This window comes from Achroia grisella, unplaced genomic scaffold (assembly GCF_030625045.1).
Source record: "Achroia grisella isolate CSIRO2021 unplaced genomic scaffold, CSIRO_AGI_Agris_v1 utg487, whole genome shotgun sequence".
NCBI lineage: Eukaryota > Metazoa > Arthropoda > Insecta > Lepidoptera > Pyralidae > Achroia > Achroia grisella.
The window spans coordinates 2,668,842-2,695,361 of NW_026712891.1; the positions used below are offsets into that span (position 1 = coordinate 2,668,842).

A 26,520-nucleotide genomic window follows, 5' to 3' on the forward strand; every position below is an offset into this window, starting at 1 on the left:
GGCGATATGCATTCTAGCAGAGCTTGTCAATGTAAAAATAATAAAAGAAAATAATATTTTTTTATGACAGATTACCCTTTTGTCTTATATACTATGAACATTGACTGAACTTGCTAACTGACTAATATTAACTAGTGTAGGTATCCAAAATCCTAGTCCTGGTTTTCCTTAACACTGATCCTGATCCCGGCGTTGCTTAATACTGGTGAGTGCTACTACCAATTTCCTATATTAGGTTATGGGCTAATACCAAACTTCAAAATGGATTTGTCGAAATTTCAAATTAATAAATTAGAAGGTGAAAATTGGATACATTGGAAGTATCGCATGTCAGCACTATTAAGGGGAATACGGTATAACGGATGTAATAAATGGATCAATTAAAAAACCGGAAGTGCCAGATAGTAGTGCTGGGGATTCAGCAGCTATGGCTAAGTACGAAGAGGACTTACGAAGCTACACTAAGTTGGATAGTATAGCTGTACTTGTAATAACTAATAATATCTCTGATAATATCCTGGATAAAATTCTAAGGTTAACGACCGCAAAGGAAATATGGGATGAATTACATCGCCTGTACGAAGGTGTATGTGAGGACCGCCTGTATGATTTGTGTTTAGAATTTTTCAGATATAAGAAAAATCCTGTTGACGACATGGCTTCACATATCTCGAAGTTGAAAAATCTGTGGTATAAACTCAAGCAAGAATTAATGAAAGAAGAGGAAGGTAAGGATTTACCTGAAGTTCTATTAATTTGTAAAATCTTGGATACTTTACCTGAAACATATTTTTCATTCAAGTCAAGTTGGTTGTTAATGTCTAAGAAGGATAGGAATATAGAGAATATCACAAGTCAGCTGTGTGCGCATGAAAAGGCACTCGGTAACAATGTAGAGAGTGAATCTAGTTGTGAGGCCTTTGCTGTCAAAGGAGTCAAGAAGAAACCTAGTAAGTGTGAAGACAAAGGCAGTAATAACAAGGACAGTAGCAAAAAGTTTAAATGCTTTGGTTGTAAAGAGGTTGGTCACCTTAAGAAAGACTGTCCTAAGAAAGTAGTTTCTCGAAAAGATGGCAGTAGTAAGGGAATTAACATGATGTTACTGACTGTGAATTCGGCTGAAAGTAGTATTGCAGATCGTGACCATTGGAATGTAGATAATGGGGCTACGAATCATATTACAATGCGGAATGATATCTTTCAAGATTTCGAATACTTCAGTGAAGGTCACACTGTAACTACGGCGGACAAAAATGTGATCAAGGCAGTAGGCAAAGGATCAGTTTGTATTGAGGCCGATGTTAATGGACATACTGTGAGATCGACTTTGAGAGATGTTTGGTATGTTCCTCAGATAAGTAGAAATCTGTTTTCTGTATTATCGACGCAAGATAGGAATCCAGGTAGCGTGTTTGAATCACGGGTCACTACTTGTACTATGAAAATAGGAGGAATGATTACTGTGACAGGAAATAGGGAGAGGTATGGAGGATTATACAAGCTGAATTGTAGAGTCGTACCGCCTATTAATATGTTAGTAAATTTGGTACAGAAAGTTGATATATTGCAACTTTATCACGAACGTTTTGGTCATCAAAATAAAAGACATATAAGAAGTCTGATAGATAGAGAGTTGGGAATAAAAACAAAAGATAGTGAAGAATTATGCGAAGGTTGTATCTTTGGAAAATCTCACAGACAAAAGTTTGGTGTACGAGATAAAGCTACGAAACCTGGAGAACGCATACATTCGGATGTTTGTGGGCCCTTTCCATCTAGTTATTCCAAATTACGATATTTTGTACTTTTCAAAGACGAATATACACGTCATCGTTTTGTGTATTTTCTTCGGAATAAGTCGGAAGTACACGAGAAATTGAAACAGTTTCTAGTTGAAGCTAAAGTAGCTGGTCATGTTGTTAAGGAACTATTGAGTGACAATGGTGGTGAATTCGACAATGCACAAGTACGGAAAATATTGGTGGAAAATGGAATAAAGCAAAGACTGACGATGCCGTATACACCGGAACAAAACGGAAATAGCGAAAGAGATAACAGAACGATCGTGGAATGTGCTAGAGCTATGATGCATGCACATGAAAGGTTACCTGAAACTTTGTGGGCTGAATTGGTGAATACTGCTGTATATATTTGAAACAGGACAGGGCCAACGTCAGTGGAACACAAGTCACCCTCAGAACTTTGGACTGGTATAAAGCCAAGGATTAAACACATGAGGATCATTGGGTCATCATGTTATGCTCACGTACCTAAACAGACTCGGAAAAAATTACATAAGAAAGCTATGAAATGTATTTTAATAGGATATGATAATGATGATGGATATCGTCTCTGGAATGGTTCTACTGGTTTAGTAAGGTCAAGAGATGTGACATTTGATGATATGTCTCTGCTTAGAGGTGAATCACTGAAGGTGTCTGAACCCATGCAAGCAGAATTTCCTAGCAATGTAATTGAGTTGCAACCTTTGGCATTACAAAAGATAACTCAACAGAGGAATGATGAAAAATTACCTCATGTAGAATCTTCTGATGCTCAGAATATATATAATGATGAAGTTGACGGTCTTGTAAACAATGATGAGTTTATTGATAGAGAAGACACTTCTGTTATTAATGAAGATATATTTAATGATGCAAGAAGTAATACGCTAGAACAAAATATTGAATGTGGGGGGTATTAGAAGGAAATGACGAAGCCGAGCTTCACGAAACTATGGATGAACATGAGATTATAGAGGAAAGTAGTCGTATTCTTAGAGATAGGTCATCGCTTCGTCTACCACAGAAATTCAATGATTTTATTCTATATAATATAAATGGAGAGAGCACTGGTAATCAACTGGAACCTAATAGCTACAAGGAAGCTGTGAGAAGTGCTGAAAGTAAACTTTGGAGAATGGCAATGGATAAGGAAATTAATTCTCTGAAGGAAAATAAAACTTGGGTGTTGGTAGATCTCCCGAAAGGTCGGAAAGTCATACCCTGCAAGTGGGTTTTCAAGGTCAAATTAAATGCTGACGGGAATGTCGACAAATACAAGGCTAGGCTTGTTATTAAGGGATATAGTCAGAAGAAAGGCGTGGACTATTATCAAACATTCAGTCCTGTAGCAAGAATGGCGACCATTAGAAGTGTATTAGCTGTTGCCGCTAATGAACAGATGCATATGGCGCAATTTGATGTATCTACTGCTTTTCTGTATGGCGATCTAGATGAAGAAATCTACATGCGACAGCCGGAAGGTTATGAAGATAACTCTGGTAAAGTTTGTTTACTGAAGAAAAGTCTTTACGGTTTGAAGCAGGCACCTCGGTGCTGGAACAAGCGTATATTAGATTTTTTCAAGGAAATCGGTTTGAAAGTATCTGATGCTGATCCATGCCTTTTCACAAGAAAGGAGTCTAGCGAGAAGCTCATTGTGGCTCTTTATGTGGATGATGGTTTGGTAGCTGCGTCTAATCAGAAACTGATCGAAAGTTTCCTAAAAGATTTAATGGGAAAATTTAAAATCACACCGAAGTCTGTATCCTACTTTCTCGGTATAGAGATAATAACCAGAGAAGACGGCATAAAAATTCATCAGAAGTGTTATGTGAACAAAGTTCTTCGACGGTTTGGGATGGACAGCTGCAGACCGGTGCATACACCAATTGTTAGAGACATGTCTCAAAACCGGGATAAGGTCGACATGAGTAATATGTTGTTGAACTATAGACATATTGTTGGAGCCTTAGCATATCTCATGGTTGGAACGAGACCTGACATTGCATTTGCTGTTAGTGTCGTCTCAAGAAATTTGGAAAATCCAACTGAAGACGATTGTGTAAAGCTGAAACGGATTCTGCGTTATCTACAACATACGCAAGATATGGGTATTTTGTATCAAAAGGACTATAAAAAGGGCATCATAGAGTGTTATAGTGATGCTGACCATGGAGGAGACGTTGGTACTGGAAGATCAACTTCTGGAGTACTGTGCATGTTTGCTGGTGGTGCTGTATCTTGGATGAGTCAAAAACAAGCAAGTGTTGCAATTTCAACCACTGAAGCAGAAATAGTTGCGGCCAGTGAAGCAGCTCGAGAATGCATTTGGCTAACTAGGATACTAAGCGAACTTACTGAAATACAGTATCCTCCTGTATTACAAGTGGACAATGAAGCCGCGGTGAGACTAGCGGAAAATCCTGAGTTTCACAAGAGAACAAAACATATTCTCATCAGGCACTTCTTTGTTCGAGAACTTGTGACAAAAGGTGATCTCATGGTTCAGAAAATTAGCAGTGAGTGGCAGCTTGCGGATATTTTTACTAAAGCTTTACCAAAGCCAAGGTTAGAGAAGATTAGTAAGCTGCTAGGATTACACATCGAGAGAAGATGTTAAGAACCTCCTTGGTTCAATGGCAGGCGATATGCATTCTAGCAGAGCTTGTCAATGTAAAAATAATAAAAGAAAATAATATTTTTTTATGACAGATTACCCTTTTGTCTTATATACTATGAACATTGACTGAACTTGCTAACTGACTAATATTAACTAGTGTAGGTATCCAAAATCCTAGTCCTGGTTTTCCTTAACACTGATCCTGATCCCGGCGTTGCTTAATACTGGTGAGTGCTACTACCAATTTCCTATATTAATTCCTTGAAAATTTTGTAGTATTTTTAGTTTTATTACTTATTATTTATACTGAATATCGACGTGTGAGCGTGGTCCCTAAATTACATTATGTGAAATGCATGAATGATTTTTTCAAGCATTCAATATAAATCATAATGCCCTAAGTATATACTAATATTTATTTAATATATTTGAAATACAACTTAGAAAACAAATAAATACTCTTACTAAAAGTGGTGACACACGTATAGTTTAATAACTTCAACAGTAAGATAAATATGTTATAAATGATTGTGCGTTACAAGGTGTGTGACAAGTGTTGACAGAAATATTACAAACTAGCTGTGCTCGCGACTTCGTCCGTGTGGAATTTACTTTTATTTTTCTAAAGTAAAGGTAGCCTAAGTTACTCCTTATTATATCAGCTACCTGCTAAAAAAAGTCCCATCAAAATCGGTCCAGCCATTTCAGAGATTAGCTGGAACAAACAGACAGACAGACTAAATTTATAAAAAATGTTATTTTGGTATATGTACCGTACATATATTCCTATGCATGTAGCAAAACCGGTTATTTCAATATTACAAACAGACGCTACAATTTTATTTATATGTATAGAAGATGTAAGCACAGATTCATATTTCTGTTACATTTTTATGTCATAAAATATAATTGATTTTTCTAACTACAATTCCGAAGCTATACAAGATATCGAGAAAGATCATACATAGTTTTCATATTTGATAATTAAATACTCCCCTAAACCAGAGAGCACGCTCCTCTATAGAAGCGTGCTTTCTGGTTTAGGGGTAAGAGGAGTTGAAAAGAAAAAAAAACTAACTGTCATCATGGCGGTCAATACACAGCTTCATATGGCTAACAATGAAAATAATAAAAAGACAGAAAGATCACCTAGACCGTTGTTTCCAAAGAGAGAAGATTGTTCACATGTGTCATGTTACTGGCAAGTATTATTTTTTTACAATTTTCCGGTGATCTAAACAAATATTTATGTTTCTATTTATTACTGCTTTGTTGTGTTTGTTTCATATTACAGTGAAGAAAACGTGTGGAAACTGTGCCAAGATGCGGCATTAAGAGTTCCAGAGGAAATGGACAGATGTTTTATTGTTTTTATTTCGAACCCACATCGTACTGTACCACTTTGGAAACAAAGAGCTGGGCGTGAGGATGACCGTCTCGTCATATGGGTGTGTACCTAAACTATATATATATCATGCTATTTCCTTATTTGTTTTTGTTGTTTCTTCCTCATTATTTGTTAATGCCTGCTTTCCGAATAAGTGATGAAATAAAAATATACATAACTATTCAAAAGTGCTTAAATTGAAGTTTATTTGAATAAAATAATTTGTCTGTTTCTGTTGTTAATTCTACTTTTCCTTGTTCTAGGACTATCATGTGATATTTATGTACTCCTGGGACTCCAAGACCTGCCTTGTCTACGATTTGGACTCAGAGTTGCCTTTTCCTACATTTTTCCATAAATATGTTACAGAGACTTTTCGAACAGACCAAGTTTTAAAATCTGATTTTCACAGGTACTTAAGGCCAGTTATGCTTATTCAATAATTATAATGTCCTATGTCAATAACATTACATCTATATAAGTAAGAAAACCTAAAATAAAATCATTAGGAAGCTACTATCTGTGAATACATGCAATTGGAAATTAATGAGTTATCAATACCTATGTATTTTTGTATAAGAATATCATAAAAATTTGTTCAGCAATTTAGTAGTAAAAACTTACAAATATAAGTATATATTTTAACAATTGGATCATTAGTTTAGATGCAGTACAAAAAAAACAATATTTTCATTACAGATTCTTTCGTGTAGTGCCTGCTAAGCAGTTTTTACAAAATTTTGCCTCAGATCGTCGTCACATGAAAAGGCCTGATGGCTCATGGATCAAACCACCACCTTCTTACCCCGCCATATATACCATAAGTATGTATCCATATCTCCAAGAGAATTATGAAACCTTTTCTTATTTTATGTAAGAACTTACATATACAAAAGTTCATATTTGGCAAATCAATTGCTTATTGCCTATCATATACATTTGTGCAGATTCAAGTGCTGCTATTTTAGACTCATCTATCAAAAAAATGTCCTGATGCACTTCAATCTTGATACTCAATATGAACTTCATTACTTATATTTAATTTATCTAATTTTCTATGTTTATATGTTTAACCTGTACAATTATAGTGTACAATAATTGATATATTTCAATATACAAATTGAAAATAAACATACAAATGCATTAACTGAATAAATTACATCTTTACAGGTTCAACTCACAATTTAGATGAATACATAAATATGGACTTCTCAGTGGGTCCAGGGCAGGTGCATAATCTGACAGATTTTGTCCAGAGATTCTACAAGATAAATAAGTAGTATAAAATACAATTCCTTAGATAGTGAAATGTTATTTTAAATTTTGTTTCATGATCCTTAATGGTTTATGACTTTAGTTGATTATGTTATAATAATCTTTGTTATGTAGTTATTTTGTGTTGTTTTGTTAATTATTTTACATAATTGGTGTTTTATAATTTTTAGACATAAACATTTATTTTCCCGTACAACTGACAAGTTTTTCTATTACTTTCATTAGACAACAATTTATTCAAATCTCATTAAAAGATATTTAGTTTATTTGCACCAATGTTATTATATTACATAATATGATAACTAAGGATTTAAGTTTATTCAACTCGGAAATTCTTAATTCATTAATTCTTCTATTGTTATGAGGGCACAGTGAGTAATATATATACACTTCACACATTATGAATGATAATTATTTAGCACAAAAAATGTCTTTCACCAAATATTGAATTCATTTCTATGTAGGTTCAGATTGTTTGAAATTTCTATGAAAGTAATAAATGATAATTAGCTAAATATGTAAACAAAATATTGTTCAAAACCTACATGGAAAGGCTCATAAATCAACTTCTGTATAATTTTGAAAATTTAATACTTTTAATAATACTATTATAAATACTTCTATTCCTTCAAAGTTAGCTAATGCTGATATTTAGATAGTTAAATTATAGATATAAGTATTCTAATTGAGAGGCTAGTGCTTAAATATTTCAATTTTATATAAAAATTGTGTGTTTTTGAATGTTCTAAATAAGTTTCTATTTGTTGGGAAAGAGTATATTTTATTGTAAGTGATATATTCGTTCATTTTGACTGAGGTAGGTCTTATTTACAAATTGTATGTTATCTTGAGTGATAAATTACTGTTTAAGTAACATTATTGTAGTATATATTGTCGCAAGTAGCTTTTGTATGTTGTTAAATCTATTTAATAATTTTGTATCAACTTTTATACACTCTTTTTAACCTTCCCTAGCACCCTTAGTAAGTATACAAATGTCTCAATATTATAAATATAAGCATGTCTTTGCTTATGATATACCATTAAGAGTTTATACTAGCATACTTACCTATTTGTAAGAATATTATAACCGTAATTTGTTTACATGTATAATTGTATATTTCACAAACCCTGTGAATTAAAACGGAAGTATTAAGATTTCGTCCATTCATGTGAACAACCATGATTTTTGGCTTTGGAATTTGTAGATCAGACATAAAATGTTTACTTAAAGGGTAATGCCAATGTTATAGTATTGGATAAAACAATTGGAATAAATGCTGCTTTAAAAGATGTTATTCTATTTACGTACAATCCTAAATATTTCAAATGCTTAGTTACTGAATATAAGATAAACATTTATCTTGTTATCATAGGAATATATTTAATTTGTTCATTAATATTTTGTAATACCTAATTAAGTAAAAGTTTTACCCTGTCTTTATTGGCTTAAATGATACATAATAATAAGATATAATGTAACATTAAACAGCACAACTATTCAATTCTATTATACTACACATATTTTGCTTTTTGGATATATAAATCTAGTCATATAGAATTTTACCTTCAATATCTACTTATTAGTGTCAATTCTGTATTGTCTCTCTGTAAAACTGTAATTTGTAATTTTAGCGTGTATTCTGTTACACAAAGAAATGTATTTATACACCTAGTATATGTTAAGCACCCTGTTTGACCTATTCGATTTTGTTGTTTGTTCCTATATCCGGACATTTTTATTATAAAAAAAATGTAGACACTAATACTTAACATGAGTTTTAGTGTCTATATTTTTTTTTATTATTGTACGTTTTATTTAATAATAGATATCTAAGATAAAATTGGTTCATAACAGTCCTTACATTAATGATTTTCCCATTAGATCAAAATTTAAATTACAGTTTTAAAGAATGAGAGCTTCAGCATTAATCCGTTATTTTATATATTCTGTACTCCGTATTGCTTTTGTGGCCCGAATTCTTTGTCGCTAAATGCTAGAAAATATTTATTCTATATTATATGATATAATCTAGTCATTAATTCTACTTCTTGAAATCTAAGTCATCACTTATTAGCACTTATCGAGGCGTAGCTGGATACTTAATGGGACCAAAAATTGTGAATCGATGTGGTGGAACCCAGTGTGGAGTGTACCGTATTACCCGGGGGGTGTTTCGACGTCCCATTGGTTACGCCTTTATCCTTTGTCAAACTAATGTTTTACAGTTTTATCAATACCTGCCTTCTACGCCTTTAAAATACCGTCTGTTGGTTGACAACAGAATGACATAAATAATCGTGCTTGTGCTTTCAATGTACCCATATACAATTTTTATTTAACAAGCTAAAAATAAAACACCACACGCTACTTTAGTCGTTTTATTCTTCTCTTACATATATATAATTTACAATGCAATCATTAAGAAAAAATAATAAAACTTGAAAACAACAATGTTTCACCCTACCTAGTTTCTTGTAGTTCAGGTTATAAATAATAAAATATATGTCAATTAGAAAATAAACTGAATGAAATAATTTTCATAAATAACACTCACGCCATGTTACATCGTATGGAGTAGGAGCGCACAGTATATCAAGTAGTACCAATTTTCATTTTAAATTTAAATATTGATAAGACATTTATAAATTATGTAAGAACTTCTGCGCCATTTTCTGTTATTAGAATAGTATGTTCAATTTGAGCGGCTCTAGACCCATCCTCCGTAATAACAGTCCATCCATCTTCAAGGATTATTGTATATTCTTTACCATGTGAGAGAACAGGCTCAATTGTAAAAGTCATTCCAGGTTTCATCACTCCGGGGTAATCATTCTCTGTAAATAGTACAGTTTAATATTAACTATTGAAGCATTTTAATTTAAGAATTTGTACTTCAAATAACTTTCTATTATATTATTGGACACATTAAATTAGATTAAAACGGCATTAATAAAAGTAAAATTGGAGAAGAGATTGTATAATACGAGTATGTACAAAATATTCCTATTACAATTGTGAATATGATTGAAATTACAAATTTATTTTTGCTATTGACACTCAATATATTTTAATAATATCACAGATACAATTTGTTCCTCATGCTCAACAGAATCCTAAATGATATTTCTCTTAAAACTATGATTTATATTATGTGCAAATTTGTTGATTATTTACCTGAATGGTAGATATCAGGTGGCCCATGAAAGTACTGCCCAATGCCATGACCTAAAAATGCTGGCAGTACTGTAAAACCACTTTTCTTAGCATGCTGACATATACTTGCTCCAATTTCAGTAAATGGTACATTAGGGCCACATGATTTTATAGCCTGTACAATACAATAATAGACACACAATATATTAATACAATAATGTACAAAATTAGAACTCTCCCATTTCCTCATCATTTATAATTGACATTGTATGAATAACGTTTTAGTTAAAATACTAATAGAAATATAAATATGTAATACTTTTTCTATATTTTAGGACTACTAAATAAAAACAAAAAACAACAATAGGTACTTATAAACATAATTTTATACTACTACAAAACAACTTACAATTTCAAGACATTCCTCTGTAACAGCTATAAGCTGCTTGCCAGGATCATCCACATTTCCAACACAAAATGTTTTTGAACAATCTCCATGGTAATTTTTATAAAACACCTGAAAAATAATATACAGCATATATAAATTGACGAATATTGATTTCCTACTACTATAATCATTATGAAAATGTTGTGTATTACTTAGTAATCATGCTGAAACAGATTTCAATAGAAATTTTATATAGATTTTTCAAAGCCAAGCTGATATATATATTTAATATATAATATATGAACAAACAGGAAATATGAATAGTTATAAAAAGAAATATGGAACTTACAGTTATATCAACATTAATTATATCACCATCTAGCAATTCCCTCAGGTCAGGTATACCATGGACAGCAACATTGTTTACAGATGTACACACACTCTTTGGAAACCCATGATAATGTAGTGGTGATGGATATGCGCCTGCCTCAATACATAAATTGTGAACCACATTGTCTATTTCATCTGTTGTTACACCTGGCTTTTGAAAGTATATATTAAAATTATGTACATTTTAATAACATATATTAAGTATATTCTTTACATTTAGTGATGTTGGTAAAATTGATATTTTGTCTTAATAATTTATTTAAATATTTAATTCAGAAAACATTATTATATCTGATATATAAAAACTCATAAAACAGGTTTTATTAGCTAACTTCTCCAAATTGGCTTTTAATCAGCTTAACTGACTATAAGAAATTTTGGTGTATATTTGATAGGGCTGAGAATAAGGTTATAGGTAAATTTTTATATCCTTAAGAGGAATAACAGTGGCCCTATTCCAGCAATAATTTATAGGGCAAAACAAAGTTTTCCAAAGTTTTTTGCATAGCTAGTTGTTATATAACCAAATTAATTTCATGAAAGTTTTACCTGAATAAACTGTTCCACTTTAGTCAAAATACTAGATGCCAAATTGCAGCTTTGTCTCATTCCCATTATTTGATTAATATCTTTAATTTCTGGTTTATGAGGTATTGTGAGTGTTTGTCCTGTGACATAATGGGGTCTAACAATATGATCTGGCACAATTCTAGAAGGTGTGGTCTCTGCCGGTGCTACTTTATTATATACCCCAAATTGTAATCTGAAATGTGCGACATTTAAATTTACTAGTTGTAAGTAATGAATGATGAGTGAGATATTTAACATTATTTAAATTATTAACCGGGTCTTAACACGAATAATTTTATGGCAAATAAAGGTATTTACCAGTCAGCTCGTGACCACGGCTAGTGCAACCTAGTCGAAACGTCGAGAGAGGTAAATACCTTTATTTGCCATAAAATTATTCGTGTTAAGACCCGGTTAATAATTTAAATAATGTATATTAAACACGAAAGTTTAAAATTAACTATTGAGATATTTAAGTTAATCAATTTTATCATATATTTACATACATAATTCTCCTATAATACTAATATTAAGTGAAAAAATTATGACTGAAATTTCATTCAATACTTCCCGTATTGAATGAAATTTCAGTCATAATTTTTTTTAAATATAAAAATATTATGATAACTCTAATGAAATTCGTTTTTCTATAATATTCATGATGGATGTTTTGTAAATTTAATAAACACAAATTATTGTTTAGGAGTTAGTTATATAACAGTTCAATTAAAAACTACTTAATTATTGCCCAGGTTGTATCCAAACAAAATTATTATAGGAATCAAATTCATTGTACGATGAGGTAAACAAAAAATAACCAAAATAGTTAACATAGAGCATATATTACTGTAATTTCAATACTTAATTGAGGAAATTATAAACAGATTTAAATCAATGAACAATGACTTACTTATTAGACCTCCAAAATCGTCCTAGACGTCCAAATACTTTAGTTGATAATTCCATATTTTATTATTATTAAAATTAACGAATTTATAAATATAGTTACAAAATAACCTTTGATTCATTTTTTTCCATGTTAACTATATTGAAGTGGAAGATATTCAGATTTTCAATAATTGGGAGTAGGGACTTCGAGCTGTTCTATTTAATAAATTATTATTGCTTAAAAATAATACTATTTAGCTTTTAAATCAATATTTAAATCTTGAGTAGTATATTCTTTGGTAACTAGATATATGTAGACATCTAAAAACATTTTTTTTTTTTTTTTTTTTTTTTTTTTCTTCTTTATGGCTTGGCACGTCTGTGCATTTGCCAATATACAAAATTTGGGAAACAGTAGTTCAGGTAAAGGAAATTTTGGACGATAGGTTTAAAGGATCAGGTAAGTTGACAATAAGATTAATTATAAGGATTAGACTAAGGTACTACACTATACATATTAATTATATACATATGTCATTATACTTATATAAGACCTTAATATATTAACAGACAACTATTTACATATGATATATTTATATAGAGGCAGTCAGTTTTATATTTACAATTTTATATTATTACTACTTAGAAAAATCGAAATACTTTTATACACATCAATATCATTAAGATATAGTAAAATTGGAATTGATGTAGGTAAAGGAATTCGGTGAGATAGGAGATCATTAAAAAGGTAGGAATGATCATACAGAGGACAACTGAAAATGATATGGTTCAAGTCACCCACTTCTGTACCACAGCTACATATATCATTATCTACAATTTTTAGCTTAGCTAGATGTGCAGGAGAGCATACATGCCCCAATCTCATTCTAATTATTGACGTAGTCTCGCTTTTGTTCAAATTAATTTTGAAGAACCAAGGTTTAAACTGAATAGTTGGTTGAATATTAAAATAATGTCGTGCCTTATTCTGGCAGCTATTAGGCCAAAATTCACTCCAAGCATTATGTAGATATAATCCTGGGAGAGCAGCCAGATCATGACAATAATTTTTATATGGAACAATATCACCGCATCCAATTGCCTCGTTCGCTAAGCGATCTGCTATCTCATTCCCATGTATGCCAGTATGTCCTGGAATCCACGTAAGCGAGACAGAGAACCCCCTCGAGTTACATAACTGCAGCAATTTTCTGATTTCTATGATAATAGGATAATTAATATTTGATTTAAATGGAAATTTTTGAAGAGCTAACAGTGCACTTCTGGAATCAGTACACACTATTGTTTGCTGAAGTTTCGTAATTAATATATATTCGAGAGCTTTGTAAATACCAAAACATTCACCAGTAAATACAGATGTTTCTGGAGGAAGTTTTATTTTTTGGACTATTTTATATTTTGAATGGTAAACTCCGATCCCAACACATCCAGTTGGATGATGTTTAGATGCATCACAAAAAATTCGGTGCCAATTCCGCCATTTCTTGTCTACAGTTGAGTTAAATTCTATATTTGAGTCGTGATTTTTATGAATATTAAGGTCAAAAATTATACTTGGTTCAAGAATTAATGATTCATAATTCGTACAGAAGATGGGAAAATATTGTGAACGATGAGTAGGAGATGTAAGAGATGAAAATTTCTGGAATCTCTTTATAATACAAGGAATAGATTTATGGCGCCAGTATTCAGAATTATTAATATAATTAGATAATAATTTTAATTTACTAAATAGGGGATGAGTAGTACATTGTGCACTGCGAAATAAAAATTTATCAGAAAGATATTGACGTCTTAAATACAATGGCGGATCTGAGCATTCCACTTGCAATGCATTTATAGGGCTTGATCGCATAGCCCTAGTTACAATTCGTAAAGCCTTTGATTGTATGCCATCCAGTTTTTTAAGACCAGCTGAGCTACCCGGCTCTAGTAGAAATGTGCCGTAATCCAATATACTTCTAATAATGGCGTTATATAACAGTTTGAGTGAACACGGATGAGCGCCCCACCAAGTTCCAGACAAACATCGAAGAATATTTAATAATCGTTCACATCTTAAAGTAATGTATTCGCAATGGGGAAGTCCACTTAGTTTTGAATCTAGTATTACTCCTAAAAATTTGCTTTGACTTTTTACAGGTAAAAGACAATTATTATAATATATAGAAATAGGAGGAGGCATACGCATTCTGGAGAACAAAACTGCATTGCTTTTGTTAAGTGACAACTGCAATGCATTCTGATCAAACCAAAGCTTTAGATATTTTAATGCAGATGTCAAATTCAAACAGCATTTTTGAACAGATTTGTCTATGGCATAAAAAAGCAGATCGTCTGCATATTGTAAAATAAAAACATTATTATTCATATTACTTAACACAGCCTTTTCTAAATCATAAGTGTATAGGTTGTATAATAAGGGGCTAAGAACTGAACCTTGTGGGAGTCCTTTCCATACTACTCTAGATGAGATTCCAGTGTCATCAGAATTTATAAGAATAGTTCTTTCAGTAAGAATATTAATTATAAAAGTTGACAGTCTAACTGGAATATGTAATATATCAAGTTTCTGCTTAAGTATTGGCAAAGAAACATTATCATAAGCAGATTCTATGTCTAAAAAGGTTGCAAGTACAGAGTCATTTCTGGAAAAGGCTAAACGAATATCCGTTATAAACAAACTTAAACTATCAAGAGTACATTTCCCTCTTCTAAAGCCATATTGACTATCTGATAAATAGTGGTTACTTTCAATATACCATTCCAGACGGTTTTTGATCAGATGTTCTGACAGTTTAAGCAGAACTGAAGATAGCGCTAAAGGACGGTAGGAAGCAATGTCAGATGGAGTTTTGTCAGGTTTTAGAATGGGGATTATATTTTGAGTCTTCCATAAAGCAGGAATATTACCAGATATCATAATTGAGTTAATGATATCTAAGAAATAGGAGAGAGATGTACTATCTAAGTGTGAAAAAAAAGAATATGGTATTCCATCTTCTCCAGGTGCAGAATCTTTAACTTTTGTAAGTACTCCCTTAAGCTCTGGTAACAAAAATGGAGCATTTAATTTAGAGAAATTATCTATATCAGAGGTAATTACAACTTTATCCAACAAAACTTTTTCAGGAACTGAGGGAGGGGCTAACTTGTCTAGGAAACATTCAACCATATGAGGAGGAAGTACATTTGATTTAGAATCGTGGAATGCACTTCTAAATCTTCTTATATTATTCCAGACTATAGATGCATTCACATTGGGAGAAATAGATGAACAGAATTTCTTCCAACCTGTTAATTTCTTATCTCTTAACAATTTACGGGTAGTTCTGGATATATTACAGAAGATATCAAAGTTTTCCAATGTAGAGTGTAAATTGTATTGTTTTTCAGCATTTTTTCTTTTCCTAATAGCTTCAGTACATTCACTGTCCCACCATGGTGGTGAAGGTATTGTATTCTTAGAAGAAGATTTTTTAGGAAAAACTTCATTAGCAGCCTGTATTAATACTTCAGTGAATGCATTAGAGCAAATGGTTTCAGTGCCTTGAGTAATAATAGGCAGTGATGAGATTTTAGATGCAATGACGTTATTGAAAGTATCCCAATCAGCATTATTTAGCTTATATTTCATCCTTGGTTCATATTTTGGTAGTGGTTTATCAATAAAAGGAAAAGAAATAATAAGAGGGAAATGATCACTTCCAAATGACAGTGACAAGGGGCACCAAGTAAGGGATGTTGCAAGAGTAGGTGAACAGATGGAAAGATCAGGAACACTATTTCCTTCATTAGGTGGAGTACGACGTGTAGGTTGGCCAGTATTTAATACACACAGGTTAAGGGTATCTAATATTTCTAAAACTTGGTGGCCATATGAATTGTTTGTTGTACTACCCCAAGACTGATGTTGTGAATTTAAATCTCCTAGTATTAATAAAGGTTTGGGAAGGGCAGAAAGAATATTATTAAGTTCATTAAAAATAGAAGTTGATGGATGAGGTATATATAAAGATACATAACAAATGTTGTTAACTTGGACAGCTAATATGGAAAAATTACTGCTATGATCAATAGGTATATGTGAATAAGGAACTAAATGTCGGACGAGTATAGCGACACCACCATACCCATCTGTCCTATCTTCTCTGAGACAAGCATAACCCGGTATCTTAAAAGTAGATATGGGTTTCAGCCATGTCTCCTGAAGGGCAGAAATAAAAGGTTTATTTTTATTTAAAATATGAAATAATTCACTTTTTTTATTAATAATACTACGACAGTTCCACTGGAGAACTTTGGCCAATGGAGCCATTGTTGTTGAAGATTTGAAGAAGAGCACTAAATAGAGAAGCAGCGTTGGACGGTACAATAGAATTAGACTCAGTCAGCAATTTAATTAAAGCCATAATTAATTCTGTAAATTGATTTGGTAAATTCTGATCAGCTACAGATTTATAACCACAGCCATCTGCAGGAGTAGGAGGATTATAATCTTTTATTAATTGCTTATGCATGTTTACATCATAACCATGTGATAATTTTGGAGATTGACGGGGTTTTTGTACAATGGTTTTTTTATATGATCTATTGATTATATTAGAAGATAGAGTATTTTGGGGTTTAGTATTATTTAAATGTTCCGCAGTTATGATAGAAGAATTAGTTTTAACTGTGTCAGCATATGATTTTGTTACAGGACCATGCAATTTGCTGGCTTCTGCATAAGATATACAGCTTTTAGCCATAGTTTCTTTTATTGCTTTTTGTCTCCATAGTTCCGGGCAGTTTTTACTGTTAGCTTGATGATCACCAAGACATAGACAGCAGCAGAAGTCTTCTTGCTGCGTACAGTTTTCACCTGAATGTCCTTTACTACATTTATAGCACCGTGGTGTAGAACGGCATTGATCCTTAACATGACCATATCGACAACAGTTATAACATTGTATTGTTGGGTATATGTAAATATCTACAGGTAATGAGTTGTAACACATAAATACACGTTTAGGAAGTATTTGACCATCAAAAGTTATAATAACAGTTTCTGTGTCAACAAATATGGATTCACCATTAATAATATTCTTACGTCTAATCCTTCTAACTTTAAGTATTTCTCCACAGCCAAGTGGGACAGAAATGTTACTTATTACCTCTTCAGGGGACCAGTTTGAGGGAACACCCTTAATAATTCCTATTCTAGTAAGATTAAAAGAGGGGACAAATGCTTTATAGTTCTGTTGTTTTAAACGGTCACAGTCAATGAAGGAATTGGCATCAATAAAATTAGAGAATGACAAAGCTAATCTATTCCTACCAATTTTTTTCAAACTACCATTAATAACATTTTTATAAGCACAATTTTTTAAGAGGCGACCAAAGGCAATTGGGTGTACAGTAATTCTGTCATCCGGCGAAGACTGCTCCTTTTGGATATGGACTACATAAGGTGCCGCATCACCTGATTGATAATAAAGCCTAGCTACTGATGGTCGTAACTGACTTGAACCAGCATTATCCATTTTATCCTCATTATTTGCACATGTCACAGGAGGTTGCTCGACCTTATTCTCATTATCCTCTATATTTGTACATGTATTAGAAGAAGGTTGATCACCTTCATTTACAACAGCGCATTGACAAGTGTTCTCTTGATTTTTAGAGTTTCCTTTAGAACCGCGATTTCTTCTTCGCTTTTTGTTACAGTGTTTACACACATGAGTAGCAGATATACGTTTTCGTTTAACTTTCAAATTCTCCACTAGGGTAAAAGAGCAATCAGTATCCATGGAATCATTTTCATTATTGCTAATAGTTACGTGGAGGCCCACCTGAGGGCCTGTGCCCCCAGGATCCTCAGGAGGGTCCATATATAAATTAAATAATTATGACTTACCTATGTTACAGCTACTATAATTACACTAATAAACAAATAAAATATATATATAAGAGTGAAAATATCTACAATATCTAACTTAACTGATCACTATTAAATTTTTATTTAAATCTTATCAAAAAAACACGACCACCAAATTCTATGTTTCCCGCCTTTTTTTCCTAAAAACATTAATAAAGACAAAAATTTTAACATTGATTGATAGCAATTGGTATCTTTCAAATTTGACAGATGGTGTGAGAAATCTGAGATATCAATTTGAATAGTTTTGTTTGACTGACCCAAATTTGACAAAACTCGAGAAAATTGCACCATGTCATATTGTAACCGAAGAAAACAAGCAGCAGGCCGAAACTGTTAAAATAGTATACATTAGAAATTTATTTTATTGCTTGCTTTCTGAAAAAAACATAGTACGAAGAAGGATAAAATAAAAACTACTCTGTGCTGGATACACGAAACATAAGTATGAACAAGATTAAATAGCAAGCACAGATTAAATCAAAGAGTAAAGTTAAATGCACCGTGTGAACTAATCTGTGCTATGTTATTATTGTTTCTGTTTTAGTGTCGCGAGTGTTTTTGGAAATAATAAAAAATTGTTTTTATTAAATTTGAAAAGAATACATGGTTTAAAGTATTCTTAACATAGTTCCAAATATGTCGCAAAGTAAGATTATCTTGGCTGTTACATCGTTAAATTTTGAAATATCAATATCTTAACCATACACCGCATCATTGTTTTAGATTCTGAGAAACCATCTACTCAGGATGCCGCTGATCCAACAGGCCCTACAGGGCGCAAGGGCGTGCTCATATCTTTCCGAACAGGCAAAACGATGGAAATACCCGAAAAAGACATTGTAATTAAACATAACCTATACCAATATAAGCAAGAGAATAAATAAAATAATTCATAGTTAAAATTGTAATGCTTATTGAAATAAAATTGCCAATCAATTAAGTTATATCAATACAGGTACATTCAATTCTGTTTCAGCTTGGTCGATGTAGGTTTGTTGGAGAATTTGAAAAACTAAACCGCATAGGTGAAGGTACATATGGAATTGTATGTGAGTATCATAATCTTGTACATCTATGGTATAGTGGTAAACTTGAAAATTATATTTAGATCCAATATACTTACATTTTTAAATTTATATATTTTGTTTACATAATATTTTAATTTGAAAAAATTGTATTAGTTTGTAACTGTATGTTGAATGTTTTGTTTTGTAGATAGAGCAAAAGATAAGCTAAGTGGAAATATTGTGGCACTGAAGAAGGTAAGAATGGATGTGGAGAAAGATGGTCTTCCATTAAGTGGCCTTCGTGAGATACAGGTGCTCATGTCTTGTATGCATGAAAATGTTGTCCAATTGAAGGAGGTACTTGTTGGTCGGTCTTTAGAAAGGTAACTCAAACATGTCTAATTGTATTTATATTATATTAAAATGTTATGTGTTTATAGTACACAAATGGGACACAAATCAACAGATCTAAGTAATCATTTCTTCAAACTAACAACACCTCATTTGGTTTTTTATTCAATTTTTTTTTATTATTTTGCCAATATGTATTTTCAAATTTTATTATTTTATTAGTATTGCCTTATCACTAACAAATAATTACACAAAATGTTCAAGAGTCAGCATGGCTTTGAACATGATAGAGTCAATATAAATTGTGTTTTTATTTAATATAGTTGATTGAAAAAAAAATATGACACAAATGTATTCATCTACATTGATGTACATGCACTATAGATCTATCAGATATATCTTACTAATATTATAAATGTGAAAGTTTGTGATTATGGATGGATGTTCATTACTCTTTCACGCAAAAACTACTGAATGGAATTTGATGAAACTTTACAGTATTGTAGATTATACATTACAATAACATATAAGCTAAAACTTTCACATGGTTGAAATTGTGGGCACAGCTAGTCTTAAATAATGATATACAATAGTAGGTTGATTTCAATGTAATCTCAATTTAGAAACTATGGTAATGGTAGGGTATAAATGACACCTTTATATAAATGCATTTATTAAGTATAAATAAAAACTTAACCTTATAATTTACTGATTTTAAAACTTGTATCTCATGTTATTTATGCCATTAATAATTTATTTCAGTATTTTTTTGTCAATGGAATATTGTGAGCAGGATCTGGCATCACTCTTGGATAACATGTCATCACCATTTACTGAGTCGCAAGTGAAGTGCCTCATGCTCCAAGTGTTGAAGGGCCTTAAATATCTCCATTCAAATTTCATTGTACATAGAGATCTGAAAGTATCCAACTTATTGCTCACTGACAAAGGATGCGTCAAAATAGGTGATAATCATTTTTATTATAAAGTGTATAATACTTAAAATTTATCTTATGTACTTAAAATCCATTTAAATATAAACTTGACATCTAACATTAAAAAGTAATTAAAATCTGATATTGTTAAGCACATACTTTTTAAATACATATGTTATGTTTTTGAAGTAAAGCATGCGCCTGTGGAAATATTGGATACTGAATTCTGAACTTTGTCATCTGGATCAGTACAATAGGATGTTATATGCAGTGTATTCATAGATATACTGCATGTATTACTCCTGCATGTAGTATTTGCACTAAGATTATTCTTGCTTAAACAATAATTAATAAGTTCCGCTTAGCTTGGAACTGTGTGTAGATTGTCCAGGGTTATTATTATTATTCTTGACTGTTGCAGCGGACTTCGGGCTGGCCAGATGGTTGGGCGTGGCGGCGCGGTCCGCGACCCCGCGCGTGGTGACGCTCTGGTACCGCGCGCCCGAGCTGCTTTTACAGGCGCCACGGCAGACGCCAGCCCTCGACATGTGGGCCGCTGGCTGCATTCTCGGTGAACTGCTCGCCAATAAGCCTTTGTTGCCCGGTAGGACGGAAATAGAACAGCTGGAGCTCATTGTAGATTTACTTGGTGAGCGAATTTCTTAAAAACAATAAATAATATATAATGTTTTGTATTATTAACTGTGAATATTATTACTTGAAAAAAAAACTTAGAACTTAAAAAAATATTATGTATAACATTCATTCACTCATAATTTATGACTAAATATTATCAGCGTCATACAGCAATAAATAATATCTTTGTTTCTCAAACAACAACTACACGATACTACAACTTATGTTATTTATTACAGGGACTCCATCTGACGCAATATGGCCGGAATTCAGCGCCCTGCCGGCCCTACAAAACTTCACATTGAAGCAACAACCATACAATAACTTAAAGCAACGGTTCCCATGGCTCTCTGCTGCGGGGCTTCGGCTTCTTAATTTCCTGTTCATGTACGACCCTAACAAACGAGCCACGGCTGAGGAATGTCTGCAGAGTTCATATTTCAAGGAACAACCTTTACGTAAGTATAAGAATTGCAATAAATGTGTTTTTTTAATATAATTTGGACTGGCTTCATTGCCAGTCCAAATTATATTAACAGAGACAGACTCTCTGGAAAAGTGATAACTTGCCTATAGTATTGTAAATGCTATTGAATGCACACAAATAATATCGCTTATGGGTTGGTAATCTTGAGAAGCTATTTTTAATCTTAAAGTATGTGTCAGGAATATATTCAAGTGTGTAATAGAACATTTTATTTTTTACAGCATGTGACCCTAAACTTATGCCCAGTTTTCCTCAACATCGGAACATGAAGGGACAACAAAAGACTTCAACCAATCAATTGAATATACCCTTGTCAAACTTAAACACGGGCGCCAATGACCAGACTAATAATCTTCCCGCCATCTCTGATTTATTGGGATCTCTAGTCAAGAAACGAAGGTTAGATTAAGTAAAATTTAAATTTAGAATGTCTTAAATTAAGTCTCAAATATAAATTCATGTGATTTGAAGTAAGTAGTTTTATTGTAGATATACTATTATATTGTAGACTTATATTTTTAACCATATTAATAGAAGGTTTACTTATGTATTACTATTTTTTATATCTTTAATATCAATCTGTTGATGCTTCCTCTTCGCCTGATAGTCCCATAGCCAGCCTAAATTTCTGATACTTTTGCAATGTAATGGCGTCGTTGCTCTTTGCTTTTACTTTTTCTTTCTGAAATAAAGAATAAAAAATATGTAATATTCCGTTGTTGGTATAAGAGTAAATTGCAGCACAGTAAGTTGGTTTCGACTTACAATATCTTTTTCTTGTTTTTCTATATTTTTTAATGTTCGAACACATTGTGAACATAGTATGACGTCTTCCATGTGATTCACAGTTTTCTTGCGATGGTGGTGTTTCAACCTTCAATAAAAAGACAAATATGTAATAAAAATTTTCTGTTAGAAATTATGAAATTATACATTATAGTTATGTACATAACGTATGGGAACACTTAAGAATGGATCAGAGATACAAAACAAGATAATGATATATAAAAAAGTTTGAAATTTTATTACTTGTTTTTTACTCTGTTAATGGGGTCCAAAAACAAAATGAGTGTTGTATAACTTAAAAAATCCTTGATGTTACTGGTGTCAGTTCTATTGTCAGGTGAAAATATGCTAAGAATTATCCTTCGTTTGTAAAGTCGTGATATCCGTAGTGGTCCATATTTCTCAATTCGTTTATATAAAAACTACACTCCGTACGCTGTGGCATGGTGCATGTGACATATACCATTCAACATTTCAATGTATTTAGATTATTCTTAGATCTTCAGCAAGAGTTACTGTATGACTGTAAATTTAATATCATAACTATCAACTGATTATTTCCTGTAACTAATTTGTTGTACATAAAAATCTTCGTAAATATTTTAGTAACTTGCATTCCTATCACACGCACCATGCCATAACGCAGGGAAGAACAGCTTTTTAATCCGAGTCAATTTAATGTTAAAATTTTTGGCGGCCCGCATATAGAGTAATACGTATAAAGTACAAAACTTTATTCATAATAAACATTACAAAACAATATAAAATAAAGTAAAGATTTCCTGTACAAATTTTAATGCATTAATATTGTATGTTTGAACAAAAGGGCAATGTTCGACAAGTGAGCAACTCGTCACAAAAAAATTTTTCAGTAATGAATAGAAAAATAAATTATTACTATAGAAATGCTTAGCCGCGTAAACATGTTTAACGTGCCGCTTGTTGCTCATCATAACGCATTGAGTATAATTTTCTGCACTTACATTTTGCCACAATAATCACATTGCTGTTTGTCCGTACGGTGTGTTATAACATGCCAGCCCAGCTCGTGGTAGGTTGGGAAGCGCTCGGAACACCGCGGACAGATTATCTTGCCTTCTGATCGTCCTCCATTACTCTGGTGTTCAACGAGTTCTTGAGATGTTTGAAAGTTTTGATGGCAACTAGGACACCTGTAACAGTAAGAAAAGAATTGTAGTAAATACAAACTAATTTGGTAATAAGTTGACAACTATATTTGTTTAGAATATATGTTATCGTGACTCGATTATAATGTTCTAGTCACGTTTATATCTTTAGATTTGAAATTTACAAAACCAAAATAAATAATTACAATTTGTTTTTTATACTACTAACATAATAATAATAAATAATCTTGAATAAATTAAGCCCCACGAGCTTGCGTTATGGGCACTTGACAAATGATATAAATCCTTAGATTTTTTTTTGTAAATACAGACATTATACACAGAAAACACCCAGACTGATACAAACAATCATACACATTAATACAAATGTGAGAGATCGAACCTGCGACCATCGAAAGTTAAGCGGTGTGCTAAAGTACTGGACCACTAAGGACGGCGGAATATAAATACGCCGTCGAATGATAGATAATAACATGGATACTACATATGCAATGCTTTCCCTTTCTCGTACTAGAAGTAGGTACTATAAAATAAATTGTGGTACTAAAGCATTATCTAAATGGTATATTTACCGTCTTTGTGGTTCTTATGATAAATTGCGCTTACCAAAATGTGAATTATATAAATTGTTTTTCACAAACCTATAAACTATGTAAAAAGTCGTATGCGTGAGTTGGGATTAAATGGCGCCGTGAGAATTGTCCTGAGATATTATTATTATTTCTGTCTTACCTATCTTAGCTTAGTTCAAGGGTGAGATAAGGATATATATTACAGGTATGTAAACATGACATCTTAGTCCTTCAGAATGATTAGTGATGCAACATGTCACATCTCGATGTGATGTTCGTGATACTTTTTATGTAAATAGGCGACAGTTACCACTTACTATCGGCCAGGCTGTCAGTTTGTCTGTTATTCTAAATACATAAAACAATACACGAAATATCTTACATGAATATGTTTGGTTGAAGGTGGAACGCCATGTGCTCGATAATCTTCTTCGGATAGAAGTAATGGAATTTTTTCTCGCAACAAGTAACATAGCCAGGTACGCCGTGTCTATCTTTATAATGCTTCATCAAAGATCTGAAATGAAAACCTTTCTCGTGGCAGATACAACATTGCATTTGGTAAAATAGTGTAATTTGTTTATCAAGTGCCGCTCCTTGCTTTTCGGGTTTGCCATCTATTAGAACTATGGAATCTAAGGAGTCGTTCACTAAATCTGTTGATTCTAGTAAAGTAGTCTTTTTTTTACTTGCTTCTTTTGTAATAAAATTCTGTACAACTGACTTATTAGCTGATGAGGTGCTATTTAGTAAAGATTTATCTACTCTTTCTGTTTTTGCAAATTCTTCTAGAGGCATAGCCTCCATGAATTTCATATCCGATGGGGATTTTTTCTTTGGAATCTTCGGTTTCGTTGCCTTAGCGTCACTTTGTTGGAACTCTGTGGGGGACGATTTTGTAACATTTGTTGCTTTTTTACATATATCTGTAAGTTTATGGGTCGATTGTCTTGCTATGGTAGGTTGCATACTATTTTCATTTGGATGGTGGTCACGATTTTCTTCAATGATTTTCAGTTTGTGAAAATCTAGGAATTTTTGTGTTTTCTCAACCTTGACGGCATAGAGATGCATCGCGCCTACTTGTTGTAGACACTCGTGGCATATTGCTTTTGGAAGGTTATCATCTGCGCGCACCTGTGGGTGTTAATTGTATATAGCAATATTTTTTTTGTATAAGTATCGCTATGCTAACCTCTCATCTGCGAAGGAGCCAATTCTTGGACTCGGGCACTATTGCCCCATCTGTGAGAAGTCCTATAATTGGTCTCACAGGTGGAGCGTAATTTCATTTTGATAACTAACAGTTGAAAGGCTAATTTAGATTTATAACGATAAATACTTTCGAGTGTTACAGACATATTATAAAAAGTTTAGTTCTAACAGAGGTGTACAAGTATTTAGTTTGGGACATTGGTAGTAATGAAAACGAGTGGCCACATTTCTACTAAAGTTCTATGTCAGGTTGACTTCTACGCCTTCCCTTCTAGAAACCATTGTCGCCACTTCTTCTCGATGGGCTTTTTGTTATTAATTCTAAAATATAACATTAGGTTTGGTTTCTTCTGATGTTGTGAAGAAAAATATATAAGGGTATAAAGTAAACTTGGTTTGTGTAAACTTGTTCAATTTAAACTGTTTAAGATTTGGGACTTAATTGTTATTTAACATTTTATCTGTAAATTATTAGGTATATATCAAAAGATATTACAATGACATCGAAGAGCCTCTTGATTTTCCGTCTCACTTCTGTGTTAAGCGGCTTGAGTTTCACAACGTCATTGCACAAACACAAACGACATGACAGTTCACGCACTATTGTTTTTTCGAAATTGTTAAAATCGTTCATACTGCTGATTTTTAAAAAACCTTACACCTTATTATGTAGTGTTGTTAAATACAACGTTTGTTATTTATATATTCATGGCAGAAATATTAATTTTGAACTCATTCTGATAATTTTGGCTGAACGTGACAGATCCATGATTGTTTGTTTTTTAATTAGTATAATACGACGGCCAGTATAAAAATAATCGTTCTTGTTACTTATTATTACAAACAAGGAAACGTTTCTGCCTATCCCAATGAGAATATGTCTGTATCTACATATATTAGTATGATTGTAGCAAACCAGAAATGAATTTAACCACCAAATGAGTCGCAGTAAAAAGTTTTTGCAAATTAAATTCGAGTTG

At 32.3% G+C, this 26,520-nt stretch overlaps 4 protein-coding genes across 5 annotated transcripts; 2 read left to right on the forward strand and 2 right to left on the reverse strand.

The window, feature by feature from the left end:
- Positions 1-5,462: 5,462 nt before the first annotated feature.
- On the forward strand, positions 5,463-7,277 carry LOC131846060 (protein N-terminal glutamine amidohydrolase). Its single transcript, XM_059195280.1, has 5 exons — positions 5,463-5,605; positions 5,699-5,852; positions 6,055-6,203; positions 6,491-6,615; positions 6,962-7,277. The coding sequence occupies exons 1-5, from the start codon at positions 5,490-5,492 to the stop codon at positions 7,069-7,071; spliced, it is 654 nt and encodes a 217-aa protein (XP_059051263.1). The 5' UTR covers positions 5,463-5,489; the 3' UTR covers positions 7,072-7,277.
- Positions 7,278-9,434: 2,157 nt separating this feature from the next.
- On the reverse strand, positions 9,435-18,741 carry LOC131846062 (methionine aminopeptidase 1D, mitochondrial). Of its 2 annotated transcripts, none has more exons than XM_059195283.1 (7): positions 18,661-18,741; positions 12,589-12,780; positions 11,551-11,764; positions 10,961-11,152; positions 10,633-10,740; positions 10,245-10,398; positions 9,435-9,904 (listed from the first exon to the last, which is right to left on the reverse strand). In XM_059195283.1, the coding sequence occupies exons 2-7, from the start codon at positions 12,597-12,599 to the stop codon at positions 9,717-9,719; spliced, it is 867 nt and encodes a 288-aa protein (XP_059051266.1). In that variant the 5' UTR covers positions 12,600-12,780; positions 18,661-18,741; the 3' UTR covers positions 9,435-9,716. The 2 variants fall into 2 exon arrangements, with proteins under 2 accessions (XP_059051266.1, XP_059051265.1); XM_059195282.1 differs by having other exon boundaries at positions 12,482-12,780; positions 18,661-18,740.
- A 153-nt stretch (positions 18,742-18,894) lies between these two features.
- LOC131846063 (cyclin-dependent kinase 10) lies at positions 18,895-22,289 on the forward strand. Its single transcript, XM_059195284.1, has 8 exons — positions 18,895-19,049; positions 19,127-19,242; positions 19,380-19,452; positions 19,619-19,793; positions 20,524-20,726; positions 21,118-21,345; positions 21,572-21,790; positions 22,041-22,289. The coding sequence occupies exons 1-8, from the start codon at positions 19,040-19,042 to the stop codon at positions 22,226-22,228; spliced, it is 1,212 nt and encodes a 403-aa protein (XP_059051267.1). The 5' UTR covers positions 18,895-19,039; the 3' UTR covers positions 22,229-22,289.
- Positions 22,283-26,304, reverse strand: LOC131846061 (zinc finger protein weckle-like). The gene is made up of 5 exons (XM_059195281.1): positions 26,037-26,304; positions 24,708-25,462; positions 23,589-23,777; positions 22,585-22,693; positions 22,283-22,501 (listed from the first exon to the last, which is right to left on the reverse strand). Exons 1-5 carry the CDS (start codon positions 26,172-26,174, stop codon positions 22,394-22,396), a joined length of 1,299 nt encoding a protein of 432 aa, XP_059051264.1. The 5' UTR covers positions 26,175-26,304; the 3' UTR covers positions 22,283-22,393.
- Between the last annotated feature and the right edge of the window lie 216 nt (positions 26,305-26,520).

Bases quoted from the DNA above. Each gene is read 5' to 3' on its own strand.
- LOC131846061 (XM_059195281.1), bottom strand. From the start codon at position 26,174: ATGAACGATTTTAACAATTTCGAAAAAACAATAGTGCGTGAACTGTCA. The intron at 25,463-26,036 runs GTAATATCTTTT...TAACACCCACAG, and splicing joins AGAGGCTCTTCGATGTCATT to GTGCGCGCAGATGATAACCT. The intron at 22,694-23,588 runs GTAAGTGCAGAA...TTTTTATTGAAG, and splicing joins TGTGATTATTGTGGCAAAAT to GTTGAAACACCACCATCGCA.
- LOC131846062 (XM_059195282.1), bottom strand. From the start codon at position 12,537: ATGGAATTATCAACTAAAGTATTTGGACGTCTAGGACGATTTTGGAGG. The intron at 10,741-10,960 runs GTAAGTTCCATA...ATTATTTTTCAG, and splicing joins TAATTAATGTTGATATAACT to GTGTTTTATAAAAATTACCA. The intron at 10,399-10,632 runs GTAAGTTGTTTT...TGTATTGTACAG, and splicing joins CAGAGGAATGTCTTGAAATT to GCTATAAAATCATGTGGCCC.
- LOC131846060 (XM_059195280.1), top strand. From the start codon at position 5,490: ATGGCGGTCAATACACAGCTTCATATGGCTAACAATGAAAATAATAAA. The intron at 5,606-5,698 runs GCAAGTATTATT...TTCATATTACAG, and splicing joins TCACATGTGTCATGTTACTG to TGAAGAAAACGTGTGGAAAC. The intron at 5,853-6,054 runs GTGTGTACCTAA...TCCTTGTTCTAG, and splicing joins ATGACCGTCTCGTCATATGG to GACTATCATGTGATATTTAT.
- LOC131846063 (XM_059195284.1), top strand. The intron at 19,243-19,379 runs GTAATTAAACAT...ATTCTGTTTCAG, and splicing joins AAATACCCGAAAAAGACATT to CTTGGTCGATGTAGGTTTGT. The intron at 19,794-20,523 runs GTAACTCAAACA...AATTTATTTCAG, and splicing joins GTTGGTCGGTCTTTAGAAAG to TATTTTTTTGTCAATGGAAT.